The 24,358-nt window shown below is 47.8% G+C and overlaps 2 protein-coding genes across 4 annotated transcripts in view; one reads left to right on the forward strand and one right to left on the reverse strand.

Moving 5' to 3' along the window:
- Nucleotides 1-62: 62 nt before the first annotated feature.
- On the reverse strand, nucleotides 63-17,774 carry CRAT (carnitine O-acetyltransferase). 3 transcript variants are annotated; one of them, XM_069772154.1, is made up of 15 exons: nucleotides 17,625-17,741; nucleotides 15,150-15,252; nucleotides 13,501-13,764; nucleotides 12,909-13,027; nucleotides 10,651-10,704; nucleotides 9,443-9,608; nucleotides 8,683-8,857; nucleotides 8,014-8,192; nucleotides 6,860-6,960; nucleotides 6,289-6,408; nucleotides 5,649-5,771; nucleotides 5,158-5,293; nucleotides 4,611-4,673; nucleotides 3,946-4,083; nucleotides 63-3,343 (listed from the first exon to the last, which is right to left on the reverse strand). In XM_069772154.1, the coding sequence occupies exons 2-15, from the start codon at nucleotides 15,177-15,179 to the stop codon at nucleotides 3,128-3,130; spliced, it is 1,884 nt and encodes a 627-aa protein (XP_069628255.1). In that variant the 5' UTR covers nucleotides 15,180-15,252; nucleotides 17,625-17,741; the 3' UTR covers nucleotides 63-3,127. The 3 variants fall into 3 exon arrangements, with proteins under 3 accessions (XP_069628255.1, XP_069628256.1, XP_009920595.1); XM_069772155.1 differs by lacking the exon at nucleotides 15,150-15,252 and having other exon boundaries at nucleotides 17,625-17,774; XM_009922293.2 differs by lacking the exon at nucleotides 17,625-17,741 and having other exon boundaries at nucleotides 15,150-15,308.
- Nucleotides 17,775-18,089: 315 nt separating this feature from the next.
- Nucleotides 18,090-24,358, forward strand: part of PTPA (protein phosphatase 2 phosphatase activator) — a 30,356-nt gene continuing 24,087 nt past the window's right edge. The window contains exons 1-3 of the mRNA XM_069772169.1: nucleotides 18,090-18,241; nucleotides 20,781-20,881; nucleotides 22,210-22,296. Coding sequence (XP_069628270.1) covers nucleotides 18,217-18,241; nucleotides 20,781-20,881; nucleotides 22,210-22,296 — 213 coding nt within the window. The 5' untranslated portion in view covers nucleotides 18,090-18,216. The remainder of the gene's footprint in view (nucleotides 18,242-20,780; nucleotides 20,882-22,209; nucleotides 22,297-24,358) is intronic.

Consider the following 24,358-nt stretch of genomic DNA (forward strand, 5'->3'; position numbering starts at 1 on the left):
CACAAACATCCTCCTATAAGGGTAGTTATGTAACTTCTGCAGTGTTTGAGGAGATTTAAGCATTTTTGTAGCACTTACTGTTTATTATGTTTCAGTTTATTCAAAGAACATTTCAAAACTTTGCATGACATGGATTACACTACCAAAACAGTATTTAACACAGCTAACCAGCAAAGCATGCAACACTACCAGGCTGTGTCATAAATTGCACTCATACCCCAAGAGTTATCTGAATATTTTCAGTCTATGCATTTCTTAAATTATTTGTTCCAAATCGGTGGTTTTTCTGGATCTGAAGTTTCTTGTACTTAATGTGCCTTTAAGACAATGGACATCTCTTGATCAAACGATCAGACAATCAGAAACAGGGAGGAGAATAGTATTCAGTAAGTCAACAGCAAAAAAATCAAGAAGGTATGAATCAGAAGGACATCACATTTTAGAACTTGTACAAAAAGACTTTTTAAAGGAGAAACCTTGTAATGATTTTAGTGTCCTTTCAAGCACTTCAAATCAGCTTCATTCATCTGAATTTCAGTTCCGTGTATCATTAAGGATGCATTAAGTGGTTTGTGAATCTTGTATCTCTTTCAGTGTGATAGTCTGCTTCTTGCAGCTGTATTCTGCTGAAGCTAGTGGGATATCCAGAATAGATCACTCCCATCTTCTGAGATACAGTCACAGCAGTGCATACTTCTGCTTAATCTTTAATAGGCACTTTCCTTTGAGAGCCTTCCCCTTTGATGAGACAGCAGTAGAAAAGGGCCAGTCTCAAATACTTAAGTGGCAATACTGTAGCATCAGTGGTTGAAGGCATTGCAGACAGGGAGAAATAACTCATCCCCTAGCAACAGAGGTTGATTCAGTATGGGGGGAGGGTTACTTTGGCAAAAGGAATATTTTTTCAATGTAAAAGGCTCCATGAACCCAGATGTTATTCCAGCAAGGTTTGGTCTTTTATGTAGTATTTACACAATCACTTACACCTTGATAATACTGAGTATCCTCTTGCAGTTTTCAGTCCAATTCATACAGAGGAGTCAACAGAGCAGGGATGTGTGCTTGCAGGTTTGTAGTGCTCCTATTGGTTTTTTTTAGATTATCTCACTCCATTCAGGATTCTTCTAAAAGATCAACTAAATCCATGTAGATGATGCGAAAGTGGCAGTTCATACAATCACTGGCTGTGCAGGTGAGTTTCAGTTAAATTTTCCTTTAAGGTTTATTTAGGTATAAGAAGCTTTGAAATAACATCCTTTTAGGAAAAAATGCAGTAGTGTTGGCTTGTGTCTTTCAAGAAGCAAATTAGAATGATTTTTTTTTTCTTTAAACAGGTTTAGTGCAAACTTCTTCATATATGTTCACCAAGGCACTTTGATCATGTCCCTTGCTGTTATATGATCAAAAAAGTAGCAATTGCGATCAAGTATTTCCCTGGTAACAAAACAGGCCATCAGACTCCTAATGCTTCTTGTTTATGGTGATGTCCCAGCAGCCACATCTTGAATGGTGTATAATTCAAATACTAAATTCCTGTTGCAGAAATAGCACTAGAATTCATTACCATACAGTTTTACTAAATAAAAGTAGAGTCAGGAGCTTGGATTCTGGCAGATTCATTGGAAGTAGTGCTTACAAAAATTCCTATGCTACACTTGTATGTTAATTATATATAATCTTTTACTGTCTCAAGTTCGTCAACTGAACATGAAAACACTATCATGAGATCATTCTCTCACAGAATAGAGCTGGCACAAATCTAAGTAACACTGCAGGAAGAAAAAACTCCAAAGAGTGGCAGAAAAGGTGCTGTACTGCTAACTGCAGGAACAATGGCTGCCACAGTGCACAAACATATACACTGCCCACATGTTCTCAGCTTTCTTCCTGCTTTTCAAGATTTTCTGCCTTGTTAAAGCAGAGTGATGTGAAAGAAGGGTGATTCTGCAGCTGCTTTTCCTTTGACTCTAACAGATTTTAACTCTGTGAGCTAGAAATGGAAGTATGTTCTGGAGTTCCTGATCAGAAACATTCTTATTTGTCCACAACTTAGGCATAACACATTATGCACAAATATGTTGTTTCTGAAGGTAAGGTATAAAATCACATTAGGTTCACATGTGTGCCCTGAAGGAGGCTAGGCATGTGGCCTTCTGGCTAGTAAACAGGAGGTCAGCATCTTTTTCTTTTCCTCAATTCCAAAGAAAGGGACAATGAAGCAAGTGTTCTGCTAAATGCATAGGCAATCCCTTCTCATCTCCACAAATGTTAACATACATAAAGCCAAAGCTAGCAAAACCTGTGTGAGAGAAGTTTTGTAGAAACTTTGTGGGGAAAAAAAGCTTTATGCTGAGCCTGAAGATCAATGGCTAGGACCACAACAGCAAGCTTAACAAAGCCCAAAACAACAACAAAAAAACCACCTTACTTTGTAGCAAATGATATTTTGTTGTTAATAGGGTCAGTGCAACAGAAAGGAGAACCCAGCATCCTAAAACGAGGGGAACATTCCTAGGCCTGTAAAGCAGGTAGTGGTTGGAGTGCCTGGGATAAGTAGTGCAGTGCACTCTAACACGACTGGATCTGCTCTGACTTAAGAACTTCTTTCTCCCCTTGCCAAATTTCAATGGTGAAGTTTTGCTGGAGCAGCAGAAAAATCTTCTGTCAATTCTGAAAGACGCTGTACTCTTCAGAAGATGAAACCAGCAAAAAGACTTGGTCTTACAGTAGTTCCATCATTATAATAAAAATTCCCTGCTTTTCCTGGAGGAGAGCTACCTTCCCCACCAAATGGATTTAGATACTGATAAGGAGCGTGCTTTCTGTATTCCTTTACAGTAAGTTCCATAAAAATCATATTTCAGTCCTCTTTGAGGACAGGATGGTGTACTTTGCATTGATGGGAGAGGACCAGTCAGTTCTACTTCAGCTTAAGACAGTGTTTCCTCTCACCACAGAGTCCAATATCTGCAGGTGACTATTCTGTAACCTCTTGCTGAAAACAAATGGTAGATGCCCTCCTAGGTTCCAGGGCAAGCTGTTCCCTCAATCATTTTCTGAGGAACTGGGAACTTCAGTGCATGAGGGATAGCCCCTTTAGTTGGGGGTTTTGCATCATGTTTGCCTCTTACAGTTTGGATTTGGGAGTGGACTGGAGCAAGATCCTCATGTCTAGCAGTGCTTTCTCAAGATAATGTGCCATGCGGGCTGCATTTGTGTCAGCACAGCTGTTGAATGCTGAAATTGCGAAGTTGATGTGTTCATCCATAGGGTTGTAACAGATTCCATAGCCATCTGGAACCACGGGACCAAAACACATCACGCAGTCTGTCTTTGCTGGGACCTGTGGAGACAATGCGATTAAAAACTTCTAACCGGAGAGAAATGTAGCCATCAAATGCTAACAGCTCTGTCAACAGTAGAAGAAACTGCCATCTCATTAAAATGCTCTAGAAGAGGGCCTTTTTGGTCAGACTCAACCTACCACCACATGCATGCTGGATTCCACCATTTAGTAGCGAAGTGTTTTCCTATTCATTTGCAAAGGAGTACTTGTCCCCAAGATAAGCTTGTAATAGGTCACTAACAGAACTCTATTGGTAAAAATCACAGCACAGCAGATGGACATAAAGCTATTCTGGCAGTTAACTTCAATTGATCTCACTTGCATTTAGATACCAAGCACTTTTGGTGATCTTCGTTTTGGTTATGCTAGGGTTTTGTTGGGTTTTTTTGTTTTGGTTTGGTTTTTTACAGGGTTGAGAGGGACTGTAGCAGCTGTAAGATCATATCTGCAGCTTTATGGAATTGGTAGAAGCCTTAAAAATTTCTCTCCCCAAATGAAGATTAGTTTCTAACATAAGGGAACAAAGGAGAAATGTGGACAAGAAGGGCAATGAAAAGAAACAAAGAAAGCACTTCTGTCTTTGCTTGGATGAGTCCTACCTGGCTGGTTGAGAGATTGAAGTGCATTGCAACAGCGTATGCTGTGTCCATGAACAGTTCAGGCATGCTCACTAGGTCCTCAATAGCTTGAAGCTTCAAGCCTAAGAGGTGGCGGTCTATTGCATTGCCCCTTATTGCCTGTAAGGAAGGAAGACTAGATGAAAGCCTGTCTAGCAGGCAAGCGAGCAAAACTATCAATTTCTTTGGGTTAAAGAAAAGAACACTTCTAAAAATCTTTAAATGTTTAAAATTAGAAGGAAACTAGATTTTGCCTTTAGGACCAATAGTCAGTCTTGCTTGTAAGGACTGTGAAATTAAACATACCAGTGGAACCAACCTTACCAGTTCCTGCCTATGGGCTCCCTGTGGTTTAAGGGGTCCTCATGCAACTTTGGCATTTATCAGCAACAATGACAGTGAGTACTGAAGCTATTTTCATATTTGATTCCCTCCTTTCGGTCAGTCACAAGGTACACTTAAACCACTAGCTAGGGAGAAAGGATTCAGTCTGTGGCCTAGAACACTATCAGATCAGTTAGACCTATGCAACAGCACTAACAGCCACATTGCTATGTCAGCAGAGAAAACTCTTCAGGTCTTGACTTTCACCAGAACCCTTATTTGCTAGGTAAAACCCCAAGTCTGGCTGCATAGAGGGCACTCACCATATCAGTGTATTGCCTGTGGGCCTGCGTAGCTCTCCTCAGCAAGTCTGCCTTCTCCTGGTCCTGAGAACACACAGATCTGTCTGTAAGTTTTTCTGCAGAATGGAAAACCTCATTTTGGCTGTTCCTCTAGGATGGAGGGCATTTCTGCCTTGTGTGTCTATCCTAGACTAATTTTTAGATTTACTAGATTTAATTTTTAAATCATTTTGTTGGCTGTGTTACTTCATTCTGAATGGAGTTCTCCATCCATCAGTAGCAAAACTTAGTTTGAGTAGCTAAACAGACTTCTAGAAGGGACATTACTTCTTTTTGGTGGGATTAGAAATGTCCATGTGTTGTTTCCCAGGCTTTCAATACATGTGAAAGTAAAGCCAAATTAAACCCAAGGTGCATGACTATACACTCCAAGCAATGTTTTAGCTCAACTTCATATCAGGTGCAGTTTTGCTTAGCTGAAAGCAGCTGACACAGGGTTAGCCAAATAAGCAGCTTTCCTCTTTTTCTGGAGTGGAGTCCTTTTACTCCACTTCTTTAGGATCCTCACCGATTTGTCAGGGCTGTCCATTGATTGCACAAACTTAAGAGATTCTACAGAAGTCGAGCGGATGGTGTCTGTGCGGCCCAGGCGGAACATCCTTAGCGATGCACTCTCGTATGTGGCACAAACGTGGCCGTACATCCTGGAAGATGGAGAAGAAAGTCACAGAAGTGAGTTTGCCCTGGGAGAAATGGCCTCTTGTGAAGCAGAACTGCAGGGAAGGGGAAGACTTTACGGGAGTGAGTCCCACTGACAGCTGACCTCTGATGCTTCCTTACTAGGACTGTACACATACAGAAGGGTAGATCTCACCTGTTGCTTGGCAGTTGCCACAAGTAAAGTCTGCTGTTCAGTCCCAGTGCATGGGGAAAACGTGGGACTTCTTAGAAAGCAGGCCATAGCAGCCTGCGAGAGACTTGTCTCTGCCACCTTTATCAAGCTTACATATTGGAGTCTGATGGTGAACAGGTTGAGAAGCTACCTATTGGTGGTCTTACCTGTAATATGCTAGCTGCAAGGCTAGCTGGATAAAGGCATCAGGACTTATCTTCTCTGACTTGGGGAAGTTTTTCCCAAATTGATGAAAGACCATGACTTTGACATCCAGGTCTTCGACCATTCTGCAAAGAAAGAAAGAGGAAGTGTTCCTTTGTCTGTTGCTTGTTCTTGTAACATAAAGGTATGGATTTGCTTTCACAAGGCTCAGAGAGAACATGCTATCTGGATCTGACCTACGCAGGGACAGGGCGCTCCATCACACACAGATTTGTTTGGGCAGCACCACAGAGATGAGCTTTTTCTGGCCACTGCTGAAAATCTTCACCAGGTTATATGGGCTTGTGTGTGTATATGTGTTTATGCTCCAGTATCCCTAGTTAGATCCACTAAAGCCTTGCTCTTTCTCAGTAAATGGGATGAATCAGTAATTACCCCTTTCCAGCACCTTTGACTTTATTCCTAGCAGGTGGCTTTAGTATGCTTTTCAGCTAGGTTCAATGCTGTTGACCCAAGAAGTCATTGGGAAAACTCCCTGGCTGCAGTGGGGGAAGCCTCATTTAAACCACTGTCATGTTCCAAAGGGGGACATGAATTACTCCCTCAGTCACTCACCAGACCTCTCCACTGCTTTGTACTTACATGTTGAGGTTCTGCTTTGCCTTCTCTATGTCATTCTTGATTTCTGGGGTGATGTTAAACCGCAGCTTTTTGGGCATTGGCAAAGGAATCATGGGCGATCTTACCAGCTCAGGTTTCTTCCTGCATAGAGAAATGATTATGTTTAACCTGACCTTGAACAGCTAAGCACACCAGAACCTGAGTAGAAATGCACAGGAGATCTTCCCTAACACCTTGTGACACTAGTCAGAGGCTGAAAAATTCTTCACAGAGCCATTACAGCGTTTTTTGAAGGGTATGAATGAAATGTCTTCTGTGCCTTCTGCCCAAAAGAAACACCTCTCCCAGGCAAAAGTCCTGTTTGAACAGTGCAATTCCCTGAGAATGGAAGCAGCAGCAAAACTTAGCAGAGTAGCTCAACCACTTAATTCTCATCACAAATACAAGAACTGCAATACCTAATTAGCATACCACTACCCTTCCTCCAGAACGAGTTCCTAGGGGGTGAGCTGTGAAGAGGCATGTTCTTGGGGAGCAGGTGGTTTAAAACCTATCTCAAATGCTGAGAAAAATTAGAGGAGGCAGGACTCACGTGTACTCCACGATGTGATCCAGAAGAGCGACAATGGGTGGGCCTTCTGAGGGAGCATGCTCATATACAAGACCACAGGAGCCATCTTCAGCAATGATGAACTATGAGAGAAGCATGAGAGGACAGTGTTGAAGACAGACATCCAGTGTGTGAAGCAGGAGCTATCCAGAGAGTTGTTAGTATCTCACTGCTCTGTATCAGAATGGACAGTGATCCTATCCTTGCACACTGGAAAGGTACCACAAAGGTCTCATTTAGCAGAACAACAGTGGAAGCCTTTCAGCAGGCTTAGAAGATCTGACAGCACTGTTACAGTTTTGCAAAATTAACTGGATTAAGAGTGTGCTGTGCCTGATAGACATATTGGTGTGGGCAGTGTCCTGGCAATACAGAGTGGTTCAATGGTTTTAATTTACTTAGATGCGCACATAATACAGGAATAATATCATGTGCTGGCTTACCCTTACTTTTCAGTTAGCTGGAACATCTAAGCATTATCCGATCAATGAAGAGTTCCAAATAGGAACAAAATAGCTGAAAACATTATGAAGAATTCAGCAGATATGAGAAGAATCTTTTAAAGCACTGCTGCTACTATCCACAAGCCAGGATATACCAACTAATGAAGGAGAAGCTTGAATAGCAGCTGCTGTTGAAGGCTCTTGACAAAACTGAACGGAGAAGAGATCAGATGGATGCCATGGGATGGCAGCTTATGTTTGAAAAGACAAAACAAAAAGCCATTGGGCAGCTTCTGGCAGAAACAGGAAAAGTGACAAGCCTAGAGGAGATACAAGGAACAGGCCTCCCTACATTTGGGCTGCCTCTAAGCAGAGGCGGCATTGTTCACTGCAGGCAGAAAATTGATTTACAAGGAACACAAAGAACCACTACACTGAATAAGTGTGGGCAGATGCAGTAAAAGAAACAAAAGTCCCTGAGGCAGGAATGAATGCTTGTGGTGACTGCAAGGGAAACCATAGGATCTCATACTGTCAGCCACCACACCTTGTCTCCCCTACTTCTCCACTCTCTTAATACGAGGAAAACTTTCCTGCAACAGGTTTCTGGGACTTCTTGGACCTTCGTAGTCTCAGGAGAAAGCATCTCCTCCAGAGCCATGTCTTCAGGATCTTTAGAACATCAGCACTTACTTGAAGAGTTTTGTCGAACCATCGGTTCCCACTGTTCCAGCGACTGCCTCCACCATGCAGCATCTGAGCAGCCACACGGCTCTTGTAGATGTCCTCAGACACCCGTGGCATAGGTGCATCAAGGCAGACAGTGCAAATGCTCTTCTCAATTGTACGCACAGATTCCTTATTGGTCTTATCTGGGAGAGAAATGAACAGCAAATAAGGAAGGGGAGTTGAAAAACTTGCATTTTAATTGGAGGGAGACTGAAATTTGAAAGAGCAGGTTTGAAGGACCCGGTGTTGGATTACCACTATACCTCAATGCAGTACTGGTCATTTAGAGGTGTACGCAGTTATTAAAATTGTAGCCAGCTGGTTTGTTACAGGTGTGAGCATGCTGCATTCACCCTCCTTTTTTCATGTTTCTTACATCCCACCCATTTGCAAGGCAACAAACTCTAGGATTTCAGGTCTAACAAACCAAGCTTTGCACTTCACCTGTGTACCTTCCAAACAAAAAATAACAATACTTTGCAATGAAATCAGGTTGCTTCTTTGAGGTGGAAAGCTCATGTTCTCTGTCCAGAACAAGCTTCCAAAAGAAAGAACTGAGCAGAGCACAGCAGTGAGGTTGGTAGTTCAAGCATTCGTGGTTGTTAGCACTTGCACGTTAGGGGCTCTACAGACCTTTCAGAAGGTTATTGTAGGCTTTTGCCCAGCTGTTTCGGTGGTTGGTGGTGAGGATCCCAATGGGTTCTTTGTTTGTTTGGAGGGAGGTGTTCCATATCTTCTCCAGCTGAATGAAGAGCTGATCAGTGGTAAGGGGACTTCCATCACTGTTGTAAACATCCAGCTCAAAGAACTGAAGTTGAGAAAAGTGGACAAGGACAGAGACAGAACATGAGAGATATTTATTGTCCAGCCTCAGAAACAGGGAACAGCCACTTTGAGAAGGTAAGACCTGACCTAAGAACTCAGCCTGTAAGCAGACCTTCAAAGAATGCTCAGAATTGAGAGACCCAAGTCCAACTTCCCTTGCTGGGCATAAATACAGTCCAGGTTTTAAGAAGCTCAGAAGCCACGGTAATAAGGGCCAAAACACATGAGGAATTCCTATTTCTGAGACTCAGCTGTGATGGTAGGGTTTGTTATGCAATTTCCACTTGCAATTTCCAATTCCAGACATGATCTCTGGGCTATGAGAGGAACTGCAGGGACAAGAAACAGGACAAGAGCATTTTTCTGCCTCATAGTCTGTTGCTCGCACACAGCAATCCCAGCTATTGGCCAGCTAAAGCCAAAGGGGATAAGGGGAGCAGGAATGAATCCCTGGTGAGGCAAACCTTGCAGGCAGAGACTTTCTATTGTTCCCTTTCCTCTGGACTACAGCTAGCTGAAAGGGACACCTGCATCTAAACAAACCTTGAAAGCTCAGCAGCTGCCATACCTGGAAGTTGTGAACCACTGTGATGTGTCTGGACTGCTTTTTGCCTTTGGCATAGTTGACAATGGAGTCCCGCTTGGGCCCAGGAATGCGGCAGGATGAGAGGATCTGGTAGTACTGGTTCATGCAGAGGGGCTTCCCACCCAGGTACTCCACTGGAAGGGTCTCACTGGAGACACAGCAAGGTAAGGAGGAAGGAGGAGAGAAAACAGATCAGTGAGAAGGCCTGCACTCCCCACACAAGACAGGCATAGGCTCAGCCATGCAGCTGCTGTCACTCACTCCAGCAATACCTAAACATGTTGGTGCTGATGGTATAAAAAAAGGGGCTGTCCTTACCTACTGCTACCGGCTTTCTTAGTAGGGGCTACAAAAAAAATGTCTGTTTGCTGGCCTTTCATTTGGGAAGGGGAAAACCATTATCCTCTCTGTAACACCAGAAAAATAAATCTCTGGACCTACTACGTAGCTTAGCATACACCATGCTGTCTGCAGAGAAGAATCCAGGGCACAATATACTGGGAGATGTATTGTTTCCTGTGAAATGGCAGAAAGAGGTTTTCAGGTATAATTTTGAGTAGTGAGTGTCTGATGTGCTATCTATGACTCACGAACTAGATAGACTGGGACTCAATCAATCACTTGAGCAGTCATATTCCAACTACCCTTCTCACAGCTGGCCCTGAGCCTTGTCTGAATTTGGATGTAAAGGTGTGATGTTGGTAATGTGTTGGTAAACATATTTTTGGAATATAAATAAGGCATGGTCAGCAGAGGTTTGTTGGTGATCAGAAGAAAAAGAGTAAGGAGGAGCAAATTTCTCCAGAGCTCATCCCGTCTAGCTGGGAGATGATAAATACCAGAAACCCAAAACGAGAGAAACAAATTCCTGCTGCCTGAGCTGTAACTTGTTCTGTGCGCAAACAAAAGTATGTAGCTCCACAGGACTGTCAGTCAGGCTCACTCCCTCTAAGCACATACACGTGCCAATGAAAGTATTAAGTTAAACAACATGAAGAAAGAAAAGTAAATTTGCTTTTTCCCAGTGGTGGTGACCTTGGCAGTGAGCAGTGATGTTGATTACAATATCTCTTTTCAGATATTTGCTGTCTTCTCTTGCCTTTCTATTTGGAAGGGAGATTTACTGACTAGGCTCAGCCTTGCTATGACAGTAAAGGACACATGAGAAGTCAGGAGGGTCACTCACTCACTTGTCAATCATGGTCTTGAAATCCAGGATGCCCTCTATCAGCTTGGCAGCAAACCTGGAAAAATATCAAATGTAACAAGTTGAGATTCAAACACAGAACATCTGGGGCTCAGGAGCTAGCTAAGGAGGGCTAGCAGAGCTTCTCTCTACTCCTTAGAAAGTGCAGCCTTTCTGCCAAGTCCCTATTGTGCCCATCTCTGGTTAGCTGATACAGCCACTCTGGGGTTGTGATTTCAGATTGCTGGATAGTCCTACCATGTAGCGCTTTTTTATGTATCTTACTGTATAACCAAGGAACTCTGGACAACTTTCAAGAAAGCAGAGTTCAGTCCAGATGTATATATAAATGACCCTCTAACAGCAGCATTTGTTACTGACATGTTGAGATTTTATCACATCCTAGTTCTGTCTTAGCATTAAAACAGCACCAAGAAAAGGGCATTTCTGCCCTTCCCTGGCCAGGGGCCACCTCTGAGTTTCAAGCCAAGACGCAGCTGTATCTCCCTGCATCCAAGACTCACCACTGCCGACTCAGTTCCTACCCAGTGAATGTTCTGCTGCTAATGCAACTCTTAAGAGCGTTCCTCTGACATTGAGGGATCTGAAACAAATGCAGACATGCTGCGTGCTGACACTGAGGTGGTGTGTTTACCAGGATCAACATAAGCACTGCCAATGCCAACTCCCAGCAGGGAGGGAGGCTGTGACAAGCCACATCAAACTGCTTAGCTGGGAGTGACAGGTTGGCCTGCTCTGAGCTGGGAGCTCCCACCCATGCATGGGAGTAAGGGTGCAGGAGGTCACTGTGACAAGAGGTTGCACTCAGCTGAGCTTCAAAGGCTTTAAAGTGGTGGGAGCATTTGGCATTTGCAGGCAGTGTCATCTAGATTTGCTCAGCCTACCCATCCCTAGTAAAAATCTAAGGACATAACTCCAAGAACCTAAAGGCTGTTAAACAAATAAGACATCCTGCAAAGTAGTTTTCAATGAAAATTTCCCAGCCTTATTGCAAAATGTGAGGAAGTAAAACAGCTGGGAAACAACAGTGAAAGAGCCTATGTTCCTTTTCAGAGAGCCAACAGCCTGGGAGCAGAGTTAGGGCTTGAGGGGGAGGGGTTAGCGACTTGTTTTCAGCCAGCAGTGTTGCCAGATTAAGGAATGGAGAACACCACTTTCTAAACTTGCCTCTTGGCTCCTGAAGCTTTAGTGTCAAGCCATGCTGTCAAACTTCCTTCTGCAGCCACAAACTGTACAAACACGCAATTAGATTCTATTTCACATGGGAGCCCAGATTCTTATGCAGCTGCTCAATTCCACTGGTTGGGGCACTGGTAGTGCTCCAGATCTTATCTTCTATTTGGATTACTTAAGAGTGAATAATATGAGAGAGAGAGGTTTCAAAGATGTTTGTCTAGTCTTGCACTGTCCCCATAAGGCTCACTCTCTGCACCTCTGCTTAGGTGTACCCAAGGGAGTGGAAGGGAGGATTTGTTCTCAGCCTCACTGCTCCCCTGGTGGTACTTTTGATCTGCCAGAGCAGTGATGGCTAGTAACTCTGTATAAAGGTCAATGCTAAAGCTTTGCAGGTGGATTTAACACACTGGTAGTGGTGGTTAAAAATTAAAAGGAGACCACAAGGAAGAGAGGACATGGCAGGGTTTGACTGCAAGGAAAAGCTCAGAGTGCAGAGGCTGGTCACTGTTAAGTTTCCCAAACCATAAATCACAAGTGAAATGATACAGAAGGGGCCAGTCCCCTGCAGGAACAGACTGAATGACAGTCCCTGCAGCAGGCTCCCCCATCCCTATGAACTAGCAAACTCCAGAGGCATTTCTGGTTGGTCTCCCTTACATGCCTGGGCTACTTTTTATGCCTCCTTCAACTGCACACACAATCTTAGTGCTTCTTAGTCTTTAGGGTGTCAGATATATCCTCACAGTGCCTCCAGCCAGTGATTTGGCCATCTTGCAATGAAGATCTGTGCTAGAGCAAAGACTGAAACATAGGCTTTTAGTCCCTGTTTAGTACCTGAACCACTGGACTCCTTGTTTTTCCCCCTTGATGAAATATTTAGTCTGGTGCAACCAGGAGTTTCCTAACAGCCTGGCAGCCTTTCTTTATCTGCACAGCACAAACAGCTATCAAACTTGGGGACCACATGGTAATTGCTCTCCCAATCAGCCTACACACCCTCCTCCCTGTACAGCAGAGATAGCTCATCCCATGTGAAACCTAGGGGAAGGTAGAAGAGGACTTTACCTGAGCTGACCTTGTCGATCCAGAAAATCCTGCTTAGGTAAAACCACACCTGGGCTGGAGTGGACCACAACTGGCAGGCGATACTCCAGGTAAGCTGTCTTCAGCCACCATTCTGAGAGCTGGGACGGAGAAAGGCAACAGGCATGGCATCTGCTGCTGTCTGACCCAAGCCCAGCTGAACGGTCTCAGCATCCTGCCCCCAGTTCTGTCCCACACTTTGCAAACAAACTGTTCGGGTTTTATGCTTTGCACATGGAATGGTAGATGGGGAACTGAGCAAGGCAGTGGGGGCTCTTGGTGCAGGGCTTGAGCAGAGGGTTTCCTTCAACTTCTTGGGGCAGCTGTGTGATGTTAACAGGTTAGAGGCTTCAGCGGCCACAGACAGGGTCAGCGACTCCCTGTTCTGCCATAAATCTGCTCACCCAAGTCCTGGTGAGGAGCTTGCACAGCTCAGGGAGGTCAGCAGCAGACTGGTCATGAAGGTGATGCCATAAAAACACAGGTGTCAGTGGATGCAACCAGGACATTGGAGAGGTGTGCGTCAGACCTCCACCCTCCCTAACCGGAGCCTGGGGCCAGAGTCCCAACCTACCCAGTTCTCTGTTTTCTTGGCTCTTCTCTCCAGGCCTTTCTGCAGCCTCTCCCCAACACCTCCTGGCTTGCGGAACTCAGCCACCAGCTCCTGTGTGTGGTTCAGCTCCTCCTCGCTGATGATGGGCTGCAGAGCCAGCAGGTAGCGGTCCAGTGTTTGCTGGAGCGGTGGCACAGGCAGATGGGGCAATGCTTCCTGATGAAGTTGGAATCTGCCTGGGATCTTGCCTAAAGCTGTCGGCTTCAGCAGGCCGTAGGGCCTGGCCTGCAAAGCACAGAGCAAATGTCGAGACAAAACTTCCCCCCTGATGTGCACAAAGTAGCAAATAACCTGGATCTGGGAGTCTCCATCCCAACCTCTCTGAGGGCACACAGATGTCACAGCATGGGAGCAGAGCACCCAAAGCGCAAACGCAAGGCGCAGGTCTAATGATAGCATGCTAGAGATGGTTGTAGGATATCCAGAAAAGCTGAGAAACTTGATCTCCCAAAATACTGATTCTCAGCTCATCAGAGGAAATGCTGCCAGGATAATGACATCTCACTCTCTAGGCACCTTCCAGCTAAGAATCTCCATGCGTTCAACAAAGTCAAACCCTTCCATCCCATGGTAAGTGGGAAGAAAGTAAGTTGTGAAAGAAATATTCATCTTATGTACTGTCAGAAACTGTTTCATGACTTCTTACAACAGCGTAAGGCTTGAAAGTTAAGTAGAACCCTTATGCCAAATCAAACTGCCCTTTTGGCTTTGATGAGGCAGAATTTAGGTGAGTTTGGGGCAGGATTAAAATGCCTCTTCTCTGACTGGCCAGGGATCGTATGTCACCAGCGATGGTCAGGGAAGGACTGGCTGTGATGTCTAGGCCTTGGAGCAATGTTCCTTTACGCTGGTGAACCTCCCAGTTACTGGAGGACCCAGCTATATTAAGAGAACCTCTATCCAGTTGTACCAGTATGGGACTGGCCAAATTACAGGAGTCTTTGGAGAGGAAACAGGGAGAGCTGTTCAGGAAATTGTGGGTGATGCCAACAGATTCCTGGGATCTGATGGGGTCATGTGGGAATGAAAGCCTTAGAAAGCACTGTACCATTTCCCTGGGCAGAGAAATGAAACAGAGCAAACCCAACTGATAACCAGGAAATTAACTTGCCAGTTTTCTCCCAAAAGAATAACAACATCCTCTTGGGGGAACAGGGTTGGACATCCTTCAGCTTGAAGATGTTTAAATTGTATTCTAAAGGTTTTCAGTTCCCTCTGCTCCTCCCTCTCTATTGGATCTACTGAATCAGACACTCTCCTACAGGACTCCGGACTTCGCATCGTCAGCGTACTGAGGATGCAAAGCCAGTGAGAACATACCCTTTGATTTCCAAGGCAATGAGAAAATAGCTGTCCCGCCACTTCCTCCCAGCAGTTAAGCACAGAGAAGAAGAAAGAGTAAATCTGCAAGGTGACAAAGCCTCTGCATGGTGCTGAGCCCCCAAAGAAAATGCCCTATGATGCTCTTTGTAGGACCTGGCAAGAACTATGAGATCGAGATTTGGAAAAGGAATGTTAATAAGAGAAGGGGGAATTACTGAAGCATGAAAGAAGAGTGGGGCTGGGAAGAAATGAAGGGTGTTAATCATGGCAGTGTGGGCATACTGTACCTTCTCCGCTTGCTTCTGCTTCCTATCCATGGCTGGTAGGACAGAAAAGATCGTAAACCTCTCCCTCGGCCTGTCTCGGTTTCCTCTTCCACCTGACAATGTGCTGCCCGTGCAGGGCGTCACCTCATTAGCGAACTGCCACATGACTGCTCTGATCAGAGGGCTCAAGGCCAGACACAGGCCTGGGAGAGGATGGGGTAATCAGACCAACAGGTTGCGTCAACTGCCATGAAGGTGTCTTTCTGGGAAGTCCCCCCGTGGCCACTGACCGTCAGCCCTGCATTGCCCAGTCGGTGCTTGCTGATCAATACTGTGTGGGCAGAGTCTCTCTCCGATCAATAGCTCTGGGCCTCCAGCCATGGCAGAAGTGAAGGTGCTGGGGACGTCGTTCCCTCAGCCTTTGCCTGGACCATGAAACTACAGCAGCCATTGCGAGAGAAGCCTGAACATCAGGCAGGGGAGACTCCAATTTACATCCTGGAAGCAGGTGACACTGTGGGCTGTCACCAGATGGGACAAGCTGCAGGGAGGACTTATGCGGGTAATGGGGAATTTAGTCCCTTTGCTCAGGCAAAGGTGGCCAGAGGGTGTCAGATGAGGACAGATCTCCAGTAGGAGCTGGACAGTGACCCAGCATCACTGCAGGTAATGGCAGGATTAATTGGAGATGGGAGAAAATTCAGTTTGGGGCTAAAGACAGTATCCTAACTACCCTCACACTCCATGTGTGTGCGGTCATTATTGCAAGCAGAGACTTTGGGGAGTTCTGGGTTGTCAACCCTTAAAAAAACAAGTTATCTCCAAAGCAGGGCAATAACAGAACTGTGCAGTCACGAGGAAAATCACCCCCTCCTTCATGTCAGTCTAATAGATTGAGAGGCAGACAAGCATAGTCTTCTACATAGCTAAGATCAAGTATGATGATTCCAAATGGTTTCAGATTTTCCCTGGGGTAACAGTGAAAATCCCAAACCAAATTAATTGAAAACACTGCATGTTAAAATGTGGAGTGGATTTGTATCTTTCTTCTTTTATGTCCTCTGCTTGTTTGGTTTGAGGTCACTCAAGTGTTTGGTGGGAGGACGAATAGCGATTACAGCTGAACAGAGGCGGCAGCTGGCAGCAAGTAGAGCAAACAATCCACCTTTCCCCACGAGCAACAGGGAAAACGAACACCAACGGAGAGCGGGGCATGCAGACATGGCCAGCTTGTGGGCTGGCATTGCTCCTGAGCCACGTTCCAACACAGCAGATGACCTTTTCCAGAGCCTGCAAAGCTGGTGGGAAATCCACCTGTAGCCTGGGGCTGGGGCACAGGAGGAAATTCAGAGCAGTGTCTGATTCCCCGCACGGCCACAACATTTAGGATCAGAAGACAGAGATTTGTCTTTTTCTTTTATTTTTAAATTAGAAGCTGCAGAACCCCTCAAGCTCAGAGACAACCAGCCCTGCCTGGCCACTCAGAAAGTGTCTCCGGGAGTGAATCCATCATGTCATCCCGCTCTGCCTCCTCCTCTCTGTGATCTGTCAGTGTCTGCAATAAACAGTTCCTAAGACCAGATGTGGGGCTGACAGCTCTGCTGCATATGTAGCCTTCCCCCTGCTCGCAGTGAAAGGCACGTTTTAAAGGCGAAGCCTGCAGCTACAGACAGCTGTTTCTTGGGCTTCCCTCGCTCCTGACCAGCCGTGGCCAGCATCCACCTTCCCTGCTGTCGTCCAGCCCCAAGCCCTCCATCTCTGACAGCTCTGGTGAATGTTCCAGCACGCAGTGCTCCCTCAAGGCACGTGAAGAAACCAAACCAGCTTGGAAGATGAACTTCAGCAGCGTCCCTCCCCGTCACCCTGGGATGAGCAGTGCTCTCACGGCTCCCCACGGGTGGCGAAGCCCTTTCCAGCCCTCCTCACAACCGGGATCCTCGTCGGAGAGAAACGCATGTCTGCAATGCGCCTTAATCACCGTCCTTATGGCCCTACCGAAGGCAGCCGTGCTTCCCCTCCGGGTTTAGGGAGCGGCGCCGGACCCCGACAGCAGCACTGCCACGGAACCGGGTCAGGGTGGCCCTTCGTGCTGGAGCTTTGCGGAGCCATCTCCCCCCCTAACCCCTTCATCTCCTCCCCTGCCCCTTCTAAACTCCTCCTGGCAGCTCGAACCGGCAGACTGGGGCTGGCGGAGGCCTCCCCCGGCGGCACCGGCCCGTGACACCCCTGCGGCGGGGCCGTGGCGCAGGCCCCCGCCCCGGCCGCTGCTGACCGCCGGCGGTTCCTGCCCCTTATCGAGGCCCGGGGATGGCCGGGGGCCGTGTGCTGCCTGCCCGGCACGGGGAAAGCCCCCGGAGCCACCCGGTCACCGCCAACCCCTTCCCTCCCGGTCCGGTGGCGCGTCCCGGCCGACATCTCCCCCCGCCACGCCGCGTCCCGGACCGGTTGGAGCCCCCCCCCCACCCGGTGTCCCCTCGGAGCGCGGCTGGCACTTACCACAGCCCTCGTCACGAAGGCCAGCATGGCTCCGCGCCCGCCCGCGGCCCCGGCCGCCTCCCGCCGCAAGGACACCGGCGACACCGGCCGCCGCCGCCGCCGCCCCGCTCGGCCGCCAGGGGGCGGGGCCGTCCCGCCGCCATCTTGGAGCGGGGCGAAGCCCGCGCCGCCATCTTGGGGAAGGGCAGGGTCCCGCTGGGAGGGGAGGGAGCGCCGCTGCCGGTGTCCGAGCGGGGATGCGGCTCCTCTGTCAGCTGCCTTCTCCGGGAGTTGGTGAGAAGAGTCCTCCTGCTCGCCGAGGCGCACCTCCTCTCCCCTCTCCTCCCCGCACACCCACTCCTCGCGGCGCCACAGCGCCCCGCACAAATATGGCCGCCCCGCGGTCCTGTGTGGGTAGAGGAGGCCGTGCCCCGCACAAACATGGCGGCGTGGGCCACGACGGTGGCCGGGAGGGGCCACGCCTCCTACTGACAGCCCCGGGAGCGACAGGCCTGGGCGGCGTGCCCTGCTCAAAGATGGCCGCCGGCGGCTTCGGCGTTGTCCGGAGGTGAGAGGTGAGGGGTGGCAGCGGCGGTGGCCGGGCTCCGAGAAGATGGCAGAGAGCGAACGGCGGGCAGGTGAGGGGCGGCTGGGGCGGGGGCGGCTCCGGGGCTTTCTGGGCTGGGGGCTGCGCTCGGGGCCCTTGAGGGGTGTTCTTCGGGGCCGGGATGCCGGGCCCAGGGTGTACGGGGTGGGTGTGTGGTGGGCCTCATGCTGCACGGGGGTCCTTGGGCCGGGGGCGCCGGGCCCCAGGCTGCGGCGCGGTGACGGCAGCAAGCGCCGGGGCCTGTGGTGGGGTGAGGTGGGAAGAGGCTTTGCTGAGGTTACGAAGGGGCCCTGGAGCCCCCTGACCCTCGGCCGGGTGGGGTGGCGTGGGGTGGGGAGACCCGGCACCGGCGGCCGCCCGGCCCCGCTCCGGGCTGAGGCCTGCTGGGCCGTAAGCTGACGGTACGGTTAGGGCCCGATCCCCCCGAGAGGGAGAGGGCTGGGCTGGTGCTCCCTGAGGGATCTGTGCCCCACGGCAGGGATCGGGGACGAGGCGGGGGGGAACCTCTGCCCTGTGAGGGCTGACGAGGGTGTGCGTGTCCGTCCTGCGCATCCCAGGGGCAAGGTGGTCGGGATTTAGGCTGCTGGAGCAGCTGGAGTTGGGGCTCCCTGTCATCTGTAGCCCGTGTTTTGTGACTCTGTTTCCCGTTGCTGAGATGGGTGATGTTTGCCGGTGTAGAAGGTCCGTCTCGTGGCTGAGTTTGATTCACCCTCCCCACACCATGAGAGTAAGACTAAAAGTGTCTCCTTTGTCCAAGTTGCTTTTCATCATAAAACTAACCCCTCATGCTCCTGTCTCCATCGCATTATTGGTTTTGGACTTTTGCGTATGCGTTCGTTTTGTAATATTGTAACCCCTGCAGCCCTCAGTGTGTTTCTTTCCTTGAGTATCTATGGTCTCCTCCCCAAGAGGAAATGCACAAAGTGTGTGTCAGAAGAAGTGATGGTTGAGAAACAAATACAAAGACATGAAACAAGTTCTGTGATGAGACAGTTTGGGCTAATATCTGGATCCCCCAGTGCCAGACACTGCCCTGGTCACATCTCTGGTTTTTATGTATCACCGGTATTAATGGACAAGTCAGTGTTTGCCTTTTTACACCACTGCTCTGGAGTTTTTAATTGTTTTCATGTTATAAGCTCTTTTAAAATAAGAGCTCCATCATTATGATGCTATGAGCCGTTGTGAGTTGTGTGCTGAATTCTCAGAAGAGAGGCACACGTGTCTTTCATTTAAATTCCTCGTGTGTTGTTCCTCTTGCCCTTGTACCTGGAAGTTTTACTGTAACTTAGGTGTTGGAATGAACCAAATGCTGTAACACCCTAGGCAGTTGATGAGACTGCATTTGTTCTGTAGATGTGGAACTTGAAAGGCAGAGAAGTTAAATGACTTTCTAAGGTTATGTGACAAGTCTGTAGAAGACTCTGTGTTGTTCCTGGGACTTTGGATTTCTTTTTCCCTGATCTGCCTGCTAGACAGCACAGGTCTGCTGCAGAAAAGGCTGCCGACACTTCTGGCTAGTATTTTCTATGTAAACGCAGCTAATGATATTTTAAGGAGGTGGAGTTTGGTGAAGTATGTTAGGGACCCAGTGCCTGAGCTTGCTGTAGTGTGGAGAGCAGTCGCTGAAGCATTGCCAGGGTAGCTGGTACTGAACAAATACCTTCAGATTTTCTAGAATTAAAAGGATGAACTGGGTGGCTCTAACAGAATTCATAAATTCACATTAGCAGTGGTGTGCTGCACTACCTCTTGCTATTAAAAGTTGCACTTGTAGGAGCACAATGCAAATTACCTCTAACCTCATGGAGCGTTTCTGGCTCTGCAGTGTCCTATTGTGGGGCTGCCAGCTGAGAGCAGAACTCTGGAGAGCGCGGGGTAGGGCTCACCCTTACAACAGGATTGGGTCCTTCATTCAGATGCTGGGGAAAAGAGCCCCTCTAATGCGTTAACAACTTGCATTTGCATTAAATATTACATCCTGGGCTCTGAGGGAGCTTTAAAATTAAAAGATCTTCATAGCTTCCACCTGGAAGAGGCTGTGTCCCAGTATCCTCCAAGCCCCTGTGCTGCCTGGACCAGGGGCTGTGGCTCTGGACTGCCATCTATTGAATTGCTCCAGCTTTGTCTTTGCAGGAGTTGTCCTTTTTAGAGGAATGCAGTTAGGTGTAACACCCTAAAAACAAGGCACAGTTAGTTTGTTAGGAGAGCTCAGTGCTTCAGCATGACCTAAAGCTTGTCTTCACAAGACAGAAATAATTAAAGTAGCTGGATGTTGTCTTTGTTATCTCCTGCACCAGCCTCTCTGTCCAGATGGAAAATGCATTTTTAGTTGTGAAAACAAATGTAATGCCACGTTCTGAAGCCTTGCAGTGTCCTTAGGAGTATATTATCTGGGGATCTGGAGGATATTGTTTGGTGAGGAGGACTTGGTGAGATAACAGTGCAAGCTGGGATTGATTTGTTTCCTTTCTGTCTCCGGAGAAATGAATGTTGATTTCTAAGAAAGGAAGATAGAGGATTTCTTCTTCTTCACTGCTTCTATTTTACCTCTTTTTTGCATCTCCCAGGCACCTCTGAGGAGGTGGCTCCTCCCCTCCAGCAGAGCTTCATGATCCCTAAAAAGGAGATAAACATGGTTTCTGACATGGCCAAGTGGAAGCGCTCTCAGGTATGGCTTGGGGGTCAGGGAAAACTGGTAAGTGCTTATGATGTTTCAGTGGCAGCCAGGTCTGGTCTGGGAACAGCCATGAGGTAAAGCAAGTTTGGGCAAGTAATGGAAAATTAATTGATTTGTGTTTTAAAGCAGAAGAGTCACTGCCTGTTTGTAGGAAAATTACTTGGCAATGAGATGTGGAGTCTAGCAGCCAAATGCTCCAACAAAGGAGTGAGCCAGGAAGAGCCCAGAGGTTGAAGGAGACCAGAGATGCTTAAAAATTATTACTGCTCCCTCCCAACAAGCTAGATGAGAAGTTGGTAACTATTTCATCCTACCTAGCCTATACATTATATCAATACTGGATATAACCAGTGCTGTTTGAACTCAGCCTGAACATGGTCCTGCTGCCTGGCCCTCTAATAGCTCCAGGGTGGGTTGGTTCCTGGGGCCTTCCCACCTTGCTGGACTGGAAAGAGCTCTGGAGCCAAGGCCTTCAATTTGCCGGATAATTTTTGTTTACAGTATGTGTGGAGCTGGTGGAACAGGCGGGTTCTCCCCTCTCTCCGTTTGAGGGATTGGTGTGTTAGCCCAGACTTGTCCCACCTCTTAGGAGTAAGTTCTTGCTTGATGACTCATCTGTGATGTCTTAAGAGAAGCTTAAGTTATAGCCAGGTCTCAAGCAAACCTCTGAGTGCAGCTTCCTTTGTTAAGCCTCCTGCATTTAAGGGCTTGCTCCTGGTCAGGATTTCTGTGCAAGAGGGGGCCAAAGAGAGAGAGAGGTGGCAGTGTGCTAGTCCGGTGTTTTCAAAGACTTAGAGCTGTGGAGCTGCACTGGATATGATGTTTCAGAAGCAGCGAGTTTAAAGAGGAGAGCAGTGAGGATCCTGGGCTGTGTCCCACTTCTCTATCATGCATGAGCATGGGAGAAGAGTAGAAGGAGGAAAGGGGAGATAACAGCGCAGGTCTGGGAAAAACAGTGCAGAGCAGGGTATCTAGGCACAGCTGAGACTCTGCAGAGCTGAGGAGTTTGAATTTGACCTGATAGGAGGCAGGGAGCTGAGGGAAGGATTTTGGGCAGAGTGCGAGCTTTTTTAGGATTCTCTTCTCTGTAATTTTTACAGTGATGCAGAGTTCTTGGTGCAATCGCCATCTGCCTCTGAGGTCTGCCAAAAATAGCAGTAACCTCACAGCAAGCCCTGCACCCTGGGTGTCTCCAAGAAAGCAGTGCTGTGTGTTGGGAAAGGTTCCCTTGGTGTCCACAAGTGCTCCCATGCCGTGTTGCTTGTTCAAACAGACCGTGGGTATTCACTAACGCCCTGCTCTCTCGGGTATGTTTGCAGGCATATGCAGATTACATGGGCTTCATCCTCACTCTGAATGAAGGTGTCAGGGGCAAGAAGCTGACCTGTGAATACAAAGTTTCAGAGGTAGGAGAAGAGTTTGGATCCCCTTGTTTCTCCTTTTCTGCCTTTTTCTTTTCTTTTCTTTTGGTTTCTTTTTTTTTTTTTTTTTTTTTTTTTTTTTTTTTTTGGCTCTACAGTGAATATTTCCTAGGCGAGGAACGAGTTGGCAGCTTATCTGTGAGCCAGGGAGAATAAATGTGGTTGGGTTATGCTTGGGGATGCAAATGTCAGCCTGCAATCCTCGCCCCAGGATGCAGAGGCTCTGTGTGTGCTTGCTGGATGGGAAATCAAGCAAGTTACAAGTAGAGAGAAGCTGGTAGTGACAAGGAGGATGCAGAAAGGACGTTTTGACCCTGTTTTCACAGTCTGGCTTCAACCAGCGATGTTTTGAAGATGTGGTGTTCCCTCCTGGTTGCAGGCAAAAGGCTGAGATGTCTGTACCATTCTTGTTCTCCCACTGGCTTTTCTGTAGGACCTTGGGCAAGCCACTTGTCTCCCTGTTCCTAGGCTTCCTTGTTGCTCAGACTGTGTTAACAGCACCGATCTCCTCGGTCCACACTGTAGCTGAGCTGTGCGAGGTCTGGTTTGACAGCATGTGAGCTCAAGGCATGTCATTAAGTGGACCTGCCTCACCAAGGGTTGTGCTGAGGGCTACGGAGCATGCAGGAGGGCTGGGGAGGTAGGTTTAGCCTGCGGGCCAGGATCACCCCTTCTGAGGTGTTAAGCAGAAAGGATCTATTTTTCCCCTTGCATTAATGTGACTGTCACCCGGTTCTGTCTGCTGCTGTGGCCAGTTTTAATGCCTATTCACTTTATCAGGGCATGGTGAGATTGTTTGGAGCCAGAGGGGAAGGGCAGGCATCCTCACTGGTGTTACTGCCTGGCCTCAGCCATGCTCAGTGTTGGCCTGAGGTCTCTCCAGGTGCTGCCGTGATCTGCAGAGCTTATGTTGGCCACTAGCTTAGCTTCTGTGTCGCATGCTGGATCCCCCTCCCTTGTTGTGCATTGCAATGGGGAGATTCTTGGCTATGTTTTTACTGTTCAAACTTATCACGGCTGTCCAAGAAAGCTGGGAATAGCCTAAAAAGATCTAGGCAGAATGGGAAGCAGGGTCTGTGTTTACAGCTTGATTCTGGGATGGGAAGGCAGCCTACAATGATCTTTAACCTAGTCATTTATGTTTGAAGCAGGCATGTTAAGGCCAGCCTTCCCTTCTAGGAGCCAGTGTGTGAATGAGAAACTTGCTTGTAGTTCATGGGGGGCATCAGGGATAATGAGTCCCTCCCTAACAGGCTTTGTGTCCACCTTTTGTTCCTTCAGTTCAGTAGAAACTGCTGTCAAATGCTGCTCTTGCTTTCCACTGTTTGCATTTCACTTTTGAGTTTTGTCTCTGTCATGATCTCGCTCATTCCCAGTCATTCACAGAGCAGTTGTAGGAAAACAAAGCATTAAAAATGAGCAAAACAAAGGGGAGGGGAGAAACCCTCTTCTGCCACCTACTTTGAGCTGTCAGCTATCTAGGAAAAGCTGTATGAGGGCTGCGTCTGTGCAGCAGATGCCTCTTGGAGTGAATATTTTCCATCCATGGTCCCAGTCCAGGTGACAAACAAGAGACACGATCCCGACTGCTTGGGGAAGTAGCAGGGAACTTGCCTTGTTCCCCTTGCACTGAGGAGAGCAGAAGCTTGTGACTTGAGGCACAGGTGGAGCATCCCCAGGGTTGCCTTGTTGATGAGGTTGCCTGTTCACGCGAGTTCATTTGTAGATCAAACTGCTTATCTGTGCTTTTAAAGGCTCAGCCCCTTGTGGCCTCTGCTTGCATCTCTGCTCTGCTTTCTTCTCTTTTGCCGTACCTGCTGCTGATATGCTTTTGTGCCATCCCATCTTCTTCCCTGATCAAATGCTGGGGACGCCATCCTTTGGCAAATGACCTCCTGGAATCCTTTCTGCTGAATACATATCCTCTCTACAACTTACTGGTATTGCTTTGCTGCGGGAAAAAAAAGAAAGTATGGTCTACTCTGCTTTGAAAGAGACAGCTTAATGGTTTCCAGAGTAGCATGTGTCGATACCAAACTGTCTGCCG

Source organism: Haliaeetus albicilla, chromosome 26 (assembly GCF_947461875.1).
Source record: "Haliaeetus albicilla chromosome 26, bHalAlb1.1, whole genome shotgun sequence".
Classification (NCBI taxonomy): domain Eukaryota; kingdom Metazoa; phylum Chordata; class Aves; order Accipitriformes; family Accipitridae; genus Haliaeetus; species Haliaeetus albicilla.

What these genes read in the sequence shown, in the direction of transcription:
- CRAT (XM_009922293.2), bottom strand. Translation starts at nt 15,293, where the DNA reads ATGTGGCAGTTCGCTAATGAGGTGACGCCCTGCACGGGCAGCACATTG. An exon ending in CAGTGGTTCACAACTTCCAG is followed by an intron (nt 8,858 to 9,442) that starts GTATGGCAGCTG and finishes TCTCAACTTCAG; the next exon opens with TTCTTTGAGCTGGATGTTTA. An exon ending in TGGACAGCCCTGACAAATCG is followed by an intron (nt 4,674 to 5,157) that starts GTGAGGATCCTA and finishes GTGTGTTCTCAG; the next exon opens with GACCAGGAGAAGGCAGACTT.